This window comes from Polypterus senegalus, chromosome 7 (assembly GCF_016835505.1).
Source record: "Polypterus senegalus isolate Bchr_013 chromosome 7, ASM1683550v1, whole genome shotgun sequence".
In the NCBI taxonomy this organism is placed as follows: Eukaryota; Metazoa; Chordata; class Cladistia; order Polypteriformes; family Polypteridae; genus Polypterus; species Polypterus senegalus.
This window is the reverse complement of record NC_053160.1, coordinates 181,374,744-181,390,483: the sequence shown is the minus strand read 5'-3', so window position 1 is coordinate 181,390,483 and position 15,740 is coordinate 181,374,744. Positions and strand designations below refer to the sequence as shown.

At 43.1% G+C, this 15,740-nt stretch overlaps 1 protein-coding gene across 4 annotated transcripts in view; it reads left to right on the top strand.

Moving 5' to 3' along the window:
- Positions 1-12,931, top strand: part of dym (dymeclin) — a 462,962-nt gene extending 450,031 nt beyond the window's left edge. For all 4 annotated transcript variants that reach the window (XM_039759679.1, XM_039759677.1, XM_039759678.1 and 1 more), the window contains one exon: positions 12,529-12,931. In XM_039759679.1, coding sequence (XP_039615613.1) covers positions 12,529-12,678 — 150 coding nt within the window. In that variant the 3' untranslated portion in view covers positions 12,679-12,931. The remainder of the gene's footprint in view (positions 1-12,528) is intronic.
- Positions 12,932-15,740: the final 2,809 nt, after the last annotated feature.

The window sequence follows — 15,740 nt, the reverse complement described above, 5'->3', positions numbered from 1 at the left end:
CTTGGTATCGCTTTTCCATTTCAGGAGTATCCTGATGAAATCGTTCTTCGCACTCATTGCTGAGATTTCCAGAGAAAAACTTCATATGAGAATCTAACAAGCGAGTTTTTAAAGTTGTGGCCTTGTACGACTTCAAAACATCGTGCGCTGATTCTTTGTAGTTGTCTACCTTTTGGTTCCCCAAGAAATTCCTGAAAATGCTTTTAAAGGACTGCCATGCAGATTTTTGTATTCATAACAATTACTCCTGAACACTTTTTATTTACATATAAAGCTAGCTGTCCCCCATGGCCACCCACCTTTCAGTGAAACAGAACAAAGTTTAAAAACCAATTAAAAAAAAATAAAGTTATAATTTGAATTGAGGAGAATTTATATTGATAGTTTTTGTATCCAAGGGGCTCTTGAGATACAATATTTTTGGTTTTGCTTTCAGGGGTGAGAATGGAGCTGTGATCTCTTTGCCAGAGATGTAAAAAGTTGACAAGGTATCTCTGGCCAAGCAGAAGGTAGGTAACGCTCAAACGTTGTCACTGAATCTGATCACGTTCAGCTCTGATGGGAGAGCATTACCAACGTCGAGAGAAGAGAACATGGCCGTGATATCTCTGACAGTCAGCAGCTACCCTCTAAAACACTCGTAGCTCTGAGCTCTCTCTCACTCAGAAACATCAAACGTTACTCCTTAACAGTCTCTAGATGGTGATGTCTGTTGAACAAACAGGTATCGCTAGCTAAGCAGCGGCGAGGTGAGCTCCAGCACATGGCGAGAGGTAGAGCGACTCGAACAGAGGCTGGCACATGAGTGAGGAGGGCTACTCCTGAGGTCCCGCCTCCCCTCCCCACGGCCCGCAGCCTGCCTCTTAGACTCACGCAAATAAATCGGTACCACAAGCGAACTAAGATACTTAGCACAATGAGAGAAGTCACAAAATCAGCTGGCATGTTCAAACAAATTATAGAGAAAACCCCAATCTGAATCCGTTAAGTAGTTCTCGCGCGAAAAGCAGACAGACAGACTGACAGACAAGCGTTTTTATTTTATATTTATATATAGAGATTATATATAATGTATATGTATATTTTTTTAGCCAGCACCTCCTCACGCACCAGTGTGATAAAAACATGTAACAAACCATTCAAAGCGTCGTCATGTCATACACAGTGATAGTTTGGGAAAGGGTTACAGACAGAAGGCCTAGGGAAGTGACCACCATAGGGGAGGAGCAGTTTGGTTTTTGGGCCAGGGAGAGGAACGACTGATGCAGTATTTGCATTGGGACAGCTGATAGAGAAACATTGAGAAGAACAGAAGGGTCTGCATATGGTGTTGACTGATTTGAAGAAGGCTGATGAGTGAAAGGTCTGGGAGTGCACGAGAGAGAAAGGAGGACCAGAAGAGTGTGTTAGGTGAGGAATGAATGAGGAAGTGAGGACTCGGGTTAAAAGCAGTGTTGGGGTAATAGACAGGATCCCAGTTTGAGGAGGTCTTCTTGAAGTCTGGTTCATCGGATAGAAGACTGATGGCATTGTGTTGTGTAACACCAGAAAAGACAATCACAGAAGAATAGAGAAAGGCTTTGAAAAAGAGAGGATTGAAGATAAATAGGAAGAAGAAGACAACAACATATGTGAGGTTTAATGATGGTCAGGATACAGAGAGAGCCACTGAAAAGAGTAGAGAAGTTTAAATAGTTCAGATCAGTGGTGGCCCAAGGTGGACAATTAGATGTAGAGATAACTCATAAAGTGCAGTGTGGATAGAACAATTGGAAGAAGGTATTGGGAGTATTGGGTGAAGGAATAAAGGTGAGGATTATAAGAAGGTGGTGAGACCAGCAATGATGTATGGAGCTGAGATATGAGCAGCAAAGGGAGCGCAGAAGGAGGAGTAAGATGTGGCAGAAATGTGGAGATGGATTTAAGGACTTGCAATGGAGAGAATACGAAATGAGATAATCAGAAACAGCAAAAGTGGGAGAGACATGTAAGCAAGTGCGGGAAGTTTGGTTAAAGTGGTGTGGACATGTCTTGAGGAGAGACTGTGAACATATGGCCAAAAGAGGGATGGGAATGGAAGTACAGGTCAGGTCCAGGTGCTGAGCATGCACTGGTACAGCACGTTGCTGCACCCACCACACAATGAAATACCTCAGGATTCTGGTTGCCCCCACCCCCCCCAAGGCAGACACGTAGCCCAGTCCTACCCTCCAGAAATGACCATCTATCAGCTACAGCCAGGTGTTACGTGGGCGTCTCCTTGGCCTGGTCCAGCTGCTCGGGTCCTCAACGATGAGGATAATGGGAGCTGGGTCACCCTCGGGTAATCGCGCCACATGACCGTAGTGCCGTAACTGATGCTCCCTCCCAATGCAGGTAATGTGTTTCATTTGGGAAGATTAGGGGAAGAGAAAGCAAGAAAGGCCGTAGCAGCGATGGATGGATAAAGTACAACAACAATATTTATTTATATAGCACATTTTCATACAAAAAGTAGCTCAAAGTGCTTTACATACTGAAGAAAAGAAAAAATAAGAAATTAAAATAAGACAACATTAGTTAACATAGAAAAGGAGTAAGGTCCGGTGGACAGAAAAAAAAACCCAACGGCTGGAGAAAAAAAATCTGCAGGGGTTCCAGGCCACGGGACCTCCCAGTCCCCTCTGGGCATTCTACCTCACATAAATGACACAGTCCTCTTTGTAGTTAGGGTTCTCACGGAGTCACTTGATGATGATGGTCATACAGACTTCTGGCTTTTAATCCATCCATCATTGTTGGAACATCACGGTGCTTTGAGTAGATGGTGGTGGGAAACAGAAGAGAGAGTTGGGGTCAGTACGGATTTTAGAGCCACCATGAATAGTTATTATGAGGAATTGAACATACAGAGTATCAGGATTAAGTTAGAGTGAAGTTAGGAGAAGGCCATGTTAAAGTAATGTGTTTTCAGCAGTGTTTTAAAGTGCTCCACTGTACTAGCCGGGTGAATTCCTATTGGCAGGCTGTTCCAGATTTTAGGTGCATAACAGCAGAAGGCCGCGCAAAATATTGAACAAGAAATGTCCATGGCAGGACACCAATAAGGAAGCCACTGCTATCAAAAAAGAACATTGCTGAACGCCTGACATTTGTGAAAGAGCACTTAGACACTCCACAACGGTACTGGAAAAATGTCTTAAGGAGTGATGAAACCAGAACTGAACTATTTGGGAGGAACAATCAGAAATTCATTTTGCATAAAAAGGGCACTGCATGTCAACATCAAAACATCATCCCTACAGTAAAGTATGGTGGAGGGAACATCAAGATTTGGGCCTGCTGTGCTGCATCAGGGCCATCATTGAGGGGAAAATTAATTCACAAGTTTATCAACAAATTCTCCAGGATGATGTGAGGGTGTCTGTCTGTCAACTTCAGCTCAGAAGAGGCTGGGTGATCCAACAGGACAACGAGCCCAAACATCGCAGCAAATCCACAGCACAATGGCTTCAGAAGAACAAACTGTGCCTTTTGGAGCAGCCCAGTCAGAGCCCAGATGTCAATCCTACTGAATGACGTGAAGAGAGAGAGCCACACACAGAAGACAACCAAAGAATATGGAAGAGTTAAGGCAGTTCTGCAGGGTTAGAATCGGCTCAAATTCCCCCTCACACGATGTGCAGGTCTGATCTGCAGTTAAAGGAAGCGCCTGGTTGAGGTCATTGCTGCCGAAGGAGGGTCAACCATTTATTAAATCCCAAGGTTCTCTTACTTTTTTCACTACCACTGTGAGCGTTGAATGCGTTTGTAAAATAAAGACATGAAAGAGTAGAATTGTTTGTGTGTCGTTGGCTTAAGCTCATTGTGTATATCAGGACCTGGGACTTAGATGAAGATCAGATGACTTTTAATGACCAGTTCATGCAGTAAAGCAGATCATTCCAAAGGGTTCACATACTTTTTATTTTGACTGTATATATGTGTGTATATGCCGTGTATACTTTTTGTTACTTAAAATTTGTCTTTATTGTATTTTTAAGAACAGTTCTGAGGAGACACACAAGTAAGAATTTCACCGTACTGAGTGCACTTGACAATAAACTTGGACCCTCCTTGACACGGTCAGTGCTGCCATGAGGGTCCTGTTGCTCAGATTACACCCATTCTAATGTTTACTGGTACGACAGCTAAACCTCCGGAGTGTGACTGCATGCTACGAGGATTGAGTTACAGCCACAGGCCTGGCCATTTGGAGGAGCCGGCTATTCACATTAACAGCACAGTGGGCTCTGAGCGTATGCCAACATATTACACATTTTCAAAAGGTTTCTGTCATATCAGTCCGGCCACGAAGTGTATATGTGCTGGCTAACGCAGGTTTTGTTGGTGTGCCGGATGGTTCATTTTTATATGGATGTGAAACTTTTCTAGATAAGGCCCGGCAGTCATTGTGGTTCTGTTTATTAGACGGCTTGCTGAGTGCTGCTTTCTATGTGTTCGTGTGATTTTCTGAACATAAATCTATCGACGTCAGTGTTAAAAGCACGCAGGCTCCACTTCAGGCTGTTAAATCATCAGTAGGGTGAATCCAATCTTTGGTCATAGAAGATGCCCAACTGCAAGGACTTCTGTTAAATGAAATATGTGCAAAGGAAATGTGTCTTTTCCAGTAGGCTTACATGTGACAGTTTATTAATAATGCAAAAGCTGTTGAGTGAAAGGTGCGTTTCTTGAGATTCCGTGGAAAACAAATAACATGCATGCGAGGGTCCCAATGGTTGAGAAGCGTGCTCTGCCGGCAGCACTGTGAGGGCTCCTCGCTGTAATCCGCCACATTCCTGTCTGTCTCTATTCATTTGAACTGGTGTTCAGTTTCATGTAAATTTATGCTTCTGTCTATAACTCGCTCCAGTCTCGCTCTCTTTGGTTTGAATTAGCATGCCTGAAAAGCTGCGGTCGTGCTGAAATGCAGGAAAGCCACACTTTTTTTTTGCTTGCTCCTTTCTCAGTTTCTTACTTCCTGCGAGTGTAGATGTTTCATAAGCCGAGAAAGTTCTGGAATGGTTGCCTGTGAATATTTCGCCATGACTGTGGCATGTTTGAAGCAGATAAGACGTGCGTCTAGGTAGGCAGGATTCCTTATTGTTTAATGTAGTAAATTGATTTCTCTAATTAGGCTTGCGTGCACTTATCAGTGCTGGGTGGTGGGGTCTGGTCGGCCAGCTTCCTCCGTCTTAAACATATCAGTGCTAACGTCAGGGCTCCTTGTCTTTTCTCCTAGATAGCACTAATTAGAGGCTGCATTTCCTCGACTTGGTCCCTGTCAGTTACAGCTATCGGCTTTCTCCAGACATTATAGTAACATTCGTATCTTACTTAGCAAAAAATAACAAGTCCGTTCGATTCACTCAGCAGGTTTATTGGTAATATCTACAGCAGACATGATGGCTTTGGGTTCAATTCCCGGCTAGGCCTGCCTGTTTTCTTTGTGTTCCTGAGGCGTCCTCCCACATGTTGGTTTGAAGGAATGTGTGTCCCTAAAATCTGTTACTCTGTTACTCACCCTGCATTGTTTGCAGTGAACGCTGGGAATTTCTCATGCAGTATTTTCATGGGGAAAGGAGAAAAATCTTAATAACAGCAGGACCTAAATAGCAAATAATATTAAACATCCATTAAAAAAAATGTTGCATTACGTGTTCTGTAGAATCCAAAAGTGAGATACCCAGACTGAGGCTCGCAGCATCCCATAAACATGTTTTAGCTAAAATATTGGGAAAAATAAATAAACAAACCTGGAAATACCACAGTTGTGGCTGAATCATCAGTGAATGATGGGAAATCTCATTTGTGTGTACTTCACTGCCATGCACGAGAGGATGTTTTGGAAATTGTTTAGTTTAAAAGAATACCCCACCCAGAAATTATATTTATTATGTTACTTACCCCATGTAGTTTGTAGCGATGGCGAAAAAAAAATTTTATCTCACATTTTCTTGGAGAACGGACGTAACAAAGTTTCTAATAAAACAGGATGCAATGGTGACCAATACCAGACAACAGCAAATGACATCAAAAACGTCCATGAAGTCATCCAATCCTACGCTCACCACAGGCAATAAAAATGTTATTTTTTGCTTTAATATTGTTAAATAAATCGTTCCAGAAAATGAAAGCATTTTACAAACAGAAAGCCCCTTCACATGCGATCGCATTTTTGAATTGAAGGCCTGCCTCTCCTCCTCATTCATTGGTCAAAGATCCTGTCTTCAGTTCAGAAGCGGGATCCCATGTGAAGAGGCTGCAGCTCCTTAAACAGTTTCTTTCTTTTTTCTAAGCTTTTCAAAGTATTGTCAGAGCGCTGCTCACACTGATGCTTTAGAAAACACGTAAAAGACGAGGGAATTCTAATTTTCACAAGACTCAGAATTTTCATTACCTTCAAGGAGGTTTTCTTTTGTGCCTGCCCAGTGTAGGTGCAAAGGTCTGCTTTACATCTTATTTCTGGCATTTTACTGTGTACACTAATACTGTAGTGTGGTCAGAGATCGTTTTCACTTACAAATGCTGTTTGTAATAAAAACCTAGCAGTGTGGCTGTAGCCTAAGGTAAAAAATGCAGTTGTCTTGCTGAATTAAAAGACCTGATGTGGTAACAATAGGATCATGAGGGCATTGTTTAGTAGACTGACAGAGAGAACAAACAAACTTTATTTCTCCATGGGGGAAATATGGCTTTTTATATAAATAAATAAATACATACATAAATAGCTACACATCAGACTATTTTACATCCAGCTTGTTAAGAGTGGCTCAGATTAGGAGCATTTAGAGCTAAAGTTCAAGTTTATTGTCATATGTACAGTAAGGAAACACGTTTTGCTGTCCACACCAAATGACAAAACCAACATATAAAGATAAACATAAATAATAAGTAGCAGATAGATAATAAGTAACAGAGGCAGCATAAAGTATAAAAAAAGAATAGAAGTATGAAGTGTAATGTGCAGGTAGGTGTGTGATGGACAAGTCAAATATGGTTGTGTGAGGTCGATAGAATGAGGTGGACCAGGATTATAAACTCCAGTCAGTTATTTAGGAGTCTAATGGCCGTGGAGATGAAAGTGTTCTTTAGCCTGGAAGTCCTGCATTTCATACTTCTGTACCTCCTGCCCTTCGTGTTGGGGGTGATTGGGTGGGGTCCCCGAGGATCGAGGCAGTTCTCCTGCGGACTCTGTATTTGTAGAGGGCAGTGGGGTCCTGGTGATCTTCTCTGCAGTCATTTGCTGTCCATAGCAGTAGTGTTGCCATACCACACAGTGATGCAGCTGGTCAAGATGCTCTCAGCAATGCAGCTGTAAGAGTTGCCGAGGATCTTAGTCGACATAACTTCCTCAACCTCCTCAGAAAGTACTATCCTAAAGGGTAGCAAACCTTATGTGTAATCTGTGCAATACCATGCTGTAATGCAAACCTGGCACATTTGCAGTATCTTTCCAAATACAATACTAACATGTCCCTTGTGGACAGTGATCACAAGAAATCACTTGTAGGGTGTATACAATGACAAGACAGGGCCTAATACCAGGCACCATGTTGGTGGCAAAGGCTTTCGACAGCTAATCAGTTAGGATGAGCCATTTTCCTAAGACGAGGCAAACACTAAAACCCTGAAAGCCATAGTAAACAAGCTCACGTTCACAGTGAATTTCTGGACTACACTTACCACCAAGAATTTGATGACAATGGTGTGCCACTACATTGAAGAAGGCAGAACAGATGAAATTGGTGGTACTGCATGTACAGCATGTTCCAGTGAGAGATGCAAAACCTAAGTGCTGCCATGTAGTCCTGGAGAGCGTCATACGAAGTGGCTGCGTGTGTTCACGATGACGCGCCAAACGCCGGGGACGATCATTTGCCCGTCTGCATAAAACAGATCTTAGTAGGATGTGTCACTCGTACACTACACGTCGCACTCGGTGACAGATGTAATATGTCTGTGGCAAGGGGCTACCTGAGCCAACCTGTACAACATGGATGCTGCCGACCTGACAGCTGACAGGACGCACGTGCGTCAAGACTCCTGGACACATCGATGAGCTACTCTTACTAAATGAGGTAGTGGAGCACATATAGTAACAGCTTGGAATGCGTTTTTTAGTTACTGTTACAACAAATTCTTGCGTAATTCATAAACAGACCCGTTTCTAGGAAAAGCCTCCTTATACTGCTATCTGTGTGATTAAGTAGGATACATCATTTTAATAATCAATCATCATTAATCAATCAAAAGGAGTTGACTTTTGATTATAGAGTTTGATGAAAACTTCCATCCCTAGTCCACTTCAAGGTGGATCCTAGTAAGGTTCTTTTGTTTTTATTGTTATTTTCTAGTTTTAAAGGCCTCGACTATGGAGTTTTTGTCCACTTTGATTGCTTTGTAGTATGAAGAATTCATTATCCTCATTGACTTTTAGATTTGATGTTATAAATTATGTCAGTTTTTATTACCATTTTTTGGTGTTCACGTGATGCTGTTTTCATTCCTGCCACATGACAGTGATTACGGCATGTCATCGGATAGGATGGTATAAATACGGTGGCATTTGCGAGCTTTCTTTATTCCATGGTGGCTGATGAAAATTTCTCTTTGCTAGTTCAGTTTCCAAACAAGTCGTGGTGTTTCATTTTGAGTTTCTGACTTTGGCTTTATTGTAAGGCCTCTCCTTTTGGTCCTGCCCTGGAGATTGGTGCTCCACTAGTGTTGCTCCTGCCCTTTCTAACAATTCTTTGCATTTATACAGCGCTTTTCTCACTACTCAAAGCGCTTAGCAATTGCAGGTTAAGGGCCTTGCTCAAGGGCCCAACAGAGCAGAGTCCCTTTTTGGCATTTACGGGATTCGAACCGGCAACCTTCCGATTGCCAGTGCAGACCCCTAGCCTCAGAGCCATTCTGATCATCTCCTGGCCTTGTGTCTTCTCGCAGTCATCTAAGCTGCTTTACTCATTCATACAACAGCCGCTGTCCCTTTTTTTGAAATTTGAAAGCCTGCTTGGCTCATATTTTGTATTGCAGCACTGATATAAATAGACTATATAGACAGTTTCTTGCAGTCAGGCAGTGCAGCCACCTCATGTGCTCCATGTAATCCTGACCGATGTGCTCTACTTCAGATGTTATGAGTCACAATGTTCAGATACCAAAGGCGCCGCGCCGACCCTTAATTCAACTTCAGGTTTTGTCACAGCACTGATTAGCCAAGAGAGAGCAAAATGTTCAGGAGACTTCAGAAAATGAGTTTGCACAATTCTCAGAGTCACGCGCAGCCTTAGTGCTCTCACCAGACCAGACAAACAGCAGCAAGTTTTGGGTTTCTTTTTTTTTTTTCTTTCCTAACTTCTTTTTCGTTATTTTGGATTAGAGACAGACAGTCCATGTGATCACTAAATCAGTCAGTCATTTTCCAACCCGCTATATCCTAACACAGAGTCACGGGGGTCTGCTGAAGCCAATCCCATCCAGTACAGGGCACAAGGCAGGAAACAAACCCCGGGCAGGGCACACACACACTAGGGACGATTTTAGGATCGCCAGTGTACGTAACATGCATGTCTTTGGACACGGGGAGAACATGCAAACTCCACACAGGGAGGACCCGGGAAGCGAACCCAGGTCTCCTAACTGCGAGGAAGCAGCGCTACCCACTGCGCCACCGTGCTGCCCATCACTAAATCATCTGAAATTTAAAAGGATTAAAAACTGCCGGTGTGACTTAAGGTTATCCCAGCAGATTTAAAGATAATTTGGATGTATAAATTCAAATGCAATATTAATGACTTGATTTATTAGAAATATGTACTGACGTTCTGCGGTGGGTTGGCACCCTGCCCAGGATTGGTTCCTGCCTTGTGCCCTGTGTTGGCTGGGATTGGCTTCAGCAGACCCCCATGACCCTGTATTTGGATTCAGCGGGTTAGATAATGGATGGATGGATGTACTGACGTTTGGACATTTCAGTGTTTTTTTCATGCATTTTAATTTAGAGGTCTATAGGGTCCTTTCTGTCCCATGTACCAAGTAGAGTGAAATTCTTATTTGCTTGTGCTATTTTACGTCACACCGCCACTCCCCAGCGCCATGGTTAGCTAGTAGAGTTACCTCGAAATGTCCGCCTCCATTACCTTAAAAAATATCACAACATATTTGTCATCAACAGACAAAGGATTTCCATTTCATAACTCAAATGTCAAGTATCTCTTCTCACTGCCACAGACATTGGGTATTTTTGATGAAAAATTCCAGGAAATCTTGTTGTGCACGACAGGTGGGTGAAGATCCCCTTCCCTGCTCATTCAATGAACATCGGAACAACTGTGGCAACAACAGGCCATTCCACTTAACATGCTTTTCCATCCTATTCACCGACATTCTCTCAAATAACATCAAGACGAGATCTGGAAGTCCCTCAAGTCCTAGTCTCCTCCATCCTACATGGCAATTTGTTCCACCTGTCGGTGGTCCTTTGCACAAAGAAAAACATTTGAACACGTTCCCGAGTGTCTCCCTAATGTTCTGTTGAGTAACAGCTGGGATCCACTGCATTTATTCTTTTCATCGTTTCAAACACTTCAATCGTGTCACCTCTTAGTCTCAGTTTGTTTAAGCTGAAGAGGTTCAACGCCTTCAGTGTCTCCTCATAACTTACACTCTGCCTTGTGTCCTGTTCTGTCGCATTACGGCCTGGAATTGAAGTGGACTTTTGGAGGGTTAACACCATTTGATTTACACAACATGTCAACTGCTTTGAAGGTGCAAAATATTTTTATTGTGACACAAGCAATAATTAGGAGAAAAAAACAACAGAAATCCTGAGTGTGGGCAAGTATTCAGTCCCCAAAGTCAATACTTTGTAGAGCCCAACTTTGCTGCTATTACACTGTGGGAGAAGTAAGTATTTGACCCCCTGCTGAGTTTGTAAGTTTGCTCACAAAGAAATGAACAGTCTCTCATTTTTATGGTAGCTTCATTTTAATGGTTAGAGACAGAATATCATCCATCCATTATCCAACCGGCTATATCCTAACTACAGGGTCATGGGGGTCTGCTGGAGCCAATCCCAGCAAACCCCGGGCAGGGTGCCAGCCCACCACAGGGCACACACACATTAGGGACCATTTAGAATCGCCAATCCACCTAACCTGCATGTCTTTGGACTTTGGGAGGAAACCCACCCAGACACGGGGAGAACATGCAAACACCACATGGGGAGGACCTGAGTAGCGAACCCAGGTCTCCTAACTGCAAGGCAGCAGTGCTACCCACTCCACCACCGTGCCGCCCTACAATACAATTTATTTTTGTATAGCCCAAAATCACACAAGAAGTGCCACAATGGGCTTTAACAGGCCCTGCCTTTTGACAGCCCCTACCGGCCTTGACTGTCTAAGAAGATGAGGAAAAACTCCCAAAAAACCCTTGTAGGGAAAAAAATGGAAGAAACCTTAGGAAAGGAAGTTCAAAGAGAGACCCCTTTCCTGGTAGGTTGGGCGTGCAGTGGGTGTCAAAAACAAGGGGGTCAATACAATACAATACACAGAACAAATCCTCAATACAGTATTAAAATAAACAACTGTACAAGTACGGAGCAGAATTTAACCTTAGATGATATCCCATAATAGGATTTGGATTTGTTCAGAGTCCTGGAGACCTCGGCCCTCAAGCTGCCTCCCCCTATTGGCCACTCCATAGCTGAGTCAGCACTGGGCCAGCCAATCCGATGATAGGACTCCTCTACCTCACGATTCCTGCGATCCTCCATCAGAGATGACTTTAACTTAGGCAGGCAAAACAACTTGGCAGGTGGGCAGTGGCACCAAGTGCCACATTTGAGTACCGAGAAGAGAAACAGAATAGGTGAGGGTTAGTAACAAATTATAACTATCAGTTAATCAAGTGCAGTTGCTTAGCATCACCAGGCTGCTACTTTTTCTGTTAATTCCTATGGAAGCAGTCAGGGTGGACTTCATTTTTCACACGCTGCTTCTACATTTTGGCTTAGTTTTCGTTAAATAAATAATGACACGGTGCAACATGTCATGTGTTGTTGCTGTTTGTCAGAGATTTTATTTACCTCATTTTAAGACCTGCTAAGGACCAGATGATTTGTTGTTATGTCCTGATAACTTAAAACCTTAGAATTAAAAGAGGGAGCAGTTCCTATTTCACGTGACTGTATAATAAGTAGAAATGCCAAGTATTCCGACACGGCCCTCAATGCATTCATATAGGAAACAATTATCATGCAAGAGCGACCCTGTCACTCCACATTCCTGCCGAGGGACACTGCATTTTTTTTTTTCCTTCATTATTTAAAAAATGCTTAGGCCTCCTTTACAGTAACAGATGCTAAATGTAAAGCTGATAGGTTAAAGGTGGCGCAGAACAACAGGAACCCAACCTACAACAAAGCGAGATCAATTAAAAGATATGAAGCATTAATTTTTTGTTTTTGTTTGTTTGTTTTATGTTCGTGTCTCGTTTCAGAAATTTCCAGAGCTGAAATTCAAGTACGTGGAAGAAGACCAGCCAGAGGAGTTCTTCATTCCTTACGTGTGGTCACTGGTGTACAGCTCCGGAGCGGGCTTGTACTGGAGCCCACCGAGCATCGAGCTCTTCACCATGGACTCCGGCTGAGGGCCTCGAGGAGTGAAAAGAAACGCCTGACCTCCTGGGAAGCACAGCATGCTGAGAAGACTGCCACCTAGCTGTAGGTTATTGGATAGACTCCTTTTAAAATGAAATGATTTAGGCCGCTTAAACTCGTCAAGCCATGTTGTTAGATAAAAACAGGTAACTATATCTACATTTACATATACCTTATATGTGTGTGTGTGCGTGTGTCTGTCAGTGTGTGTATAATACACACACACATATACACACTGAATATAATATATGCATATATGTGTGTGTGTCCATTATGTATATATCCCTTGCAATGGACTGGCACCCTATGCAGAGTTTGTTCCTGCCTTGCTCACAATGATTGCTGGGATAGGCTGCAGCTTCCAGGCAACTGTATGAGTGGTGCATACACACACACACACACCCATATATATATATATATATATATATATATATATATATATATATATATATATATATATATATATATATATACACATACAGAGAAAGAGAGAGATATGCTTGTGTGTGTATATATGTCTGTCTGTGTGTATATATGTATAGGTACAGACTATACATATACGCTCTGTATGTACGTGTGTGTGTATGTAGAATTATAGCACATTTCAGCCGAGGCTGCCACTGGATCCAAGTATTAAGAAGTCTGTAAGTTGTCAAATAGAATTCATTTAAAAAAGAAAAAACAAAAAACAAAGTCAAGCAAACAGGAAGCGAAGGCTTCACAACTTGCGTCTCCAGCTGCAGACTAAACAAACAAGTCGGCCGCAAGTCTCCTCCAGTCTCGGGCTGCTGATTCCCACCTCTCTTCCTCTATGCAGTGTGTCTCTGTGCGTCTGCAGAGCGCCAGACCCCCCGATTCCACACTGATAATAATTCTCAAGGTAACTTGTGTTCACTCTGTAAGGCTATGAGGTGAATTAATAAGAAGTCAAACTGCAAGGGGGCCTATTAATTATCTTTCATTTCATGTCTTTGTTAATCTTTATAATAGACCTAGAAATCTACTTAAATGGACGACGGAAAAGAAAACTTATGCATGAGTTAATGAAATGCAGATAAGTCGTCACAACGTACAACCCAATAAGCAGAGCCGTCCCGTGCGGCGGCTCTTAGCATTTATTTTTTCTAGCTCAAGGCTGTCTTTCTAGAATGTTCCTTCTTCCATCGAGTCTTTCTCAGGTCAGTTGTTTATGTCACTCAGTGTGACGGCGAGACACCTCCGACACCACACAAGCAGACGTAAAGAGCCGTAGACGCGACTCTAAAGCTTTACGCAGACACTTCTCTTGCTCTCTGAAGTGTGACTTTTTACTTTGTCCTTCCTGCCTGTTCATTCTCAAGTAGGAAGGCCTGCCTGCCGAATACGCATAACTCGTATCTAAATAAATTAAGGATCTGGAGCGGTGCTGGGAATGCGGTCACCTCAGTCACAATGATGCGTACAGACGTTACGGTACTTTTAGTGAGGCCCGGTGCTTTAAGTCAGGCGAGCCTTCTTTATGATTTGACGCTTGTGTTGGTTTTCAGAGAATTTTCCTTTTTTTTTTTTTTTTGGTTATGTAATGTTTTCATTTCACAGGGATAAATAACTTCAAAAACATAAAGATGCATGCGTAATTGTATGCTTTAGTGTTCATTTTTGCAAAGTGAGAAATTTTTTTTATAAGAAGTGATTTTGCTTCATTATTTCGGCTGTGCAGCCATGCAGTTTGTTTGATTCAGTGAGCCGACCGAACGCGTCTGTTTGCGGAGACGGTCAGAGGGGGTCCTCCAAGTCCTGTGTTGGGGCGTCCAGATCTCGATTAACATCAACGTCGCTCTCTTGTGTGAAGCCACTGAAACGACGCAAATAAAAAAATCAGGTATACAGTCGAGCTCAGAACCATCATTCAAACACGTTATTCTTCTGACGTTTTATATGCCTGAATTGTACGACCGCAGCACAGCAGGCGTTCATACCTCTGTATATAAAAGGTGATCTTTTTTTTTTTTTTCTGTTCTTTAACGTTTTGCTTTAATTAAATAAAAGATGGACTCATGAACAATGGCGCAACATCGGGGTGACATTCATCTACTTGTGCACAAAAAAATACAATTATTAAAAAAAAAAAAGTGGGGGGCACGGCCTTGTTTTGTGGGTTTAGAAGGGAGACTCTCTGTTTGTGAAAATTAATTTTGCGATCTTTTTTTTTTTTTTTTTCCTGTATTTATTTTAGCTGTGCACAGATGTTACTTATTTTCTCATATATGTATTTGCACATGTGAAAGTGGAATTTTCACTGCGGGTGATGAAAAAAAAAAAAGACAAATAAAAAAATATAAGAAGCACTTGCCTTGAATGTTTTCTGATAATCCTGCGCCGTTGTCGATTGTCATGGAGGAGAACTTAAAAACGCCGCAGCCTTTGAGCTCGCGTGGCCTGCCGACATCAATCACAGTGTCAGAGATGGCTGGGGTGGCGACCCAGCCGGGACGCCCAGGAGGACCGGAGGAGAGCTTCACACCTTTCCCAGACCATGTGGGGGCGACCGCCCTGGTTCTTTTGGGGGCCACGGGTACAGAGCTTTGAAGCTCAACCCTGTAAGGGGCCCGTGGTCACCGCCACGGGGCGCCTCTATGCCTGCAGAGCCCTGGACCTCAGCACTTCTGCCACACCCAGAAGTGCTTGGGAAAAGAGGAGCAGGGACACCCGGAGCGCTTCTGGGGATGCAGCCGGCACTTCCGCCACACTGGAGCGTGTCGGTGGAAGATTGCTAGAGCACATCTGGGGTTGTGTAAAAGAGGGCCGCCTCCCTTCATACACTGGCTGGAGTCGGGTAAAGAGAAGGACAGAGCTTGGTGGAGAGGAGCGGAGGTGGCCTGAAGAAAGGAAGGCATTGTTGTTTTGGGGCTTTGGGGGTTGTGCACTGTAAATAATGGCAAATAAACGTGTGTTGGGTGATATTGATGTGTCCGCCTGTCTGTGTCTGGGCCGGCTACCACAACAGTATACTATGCAGTGCGTGTCCAGCGGTATACGTGGGACAAACACCTAAAACACTCGCAGCACGCAT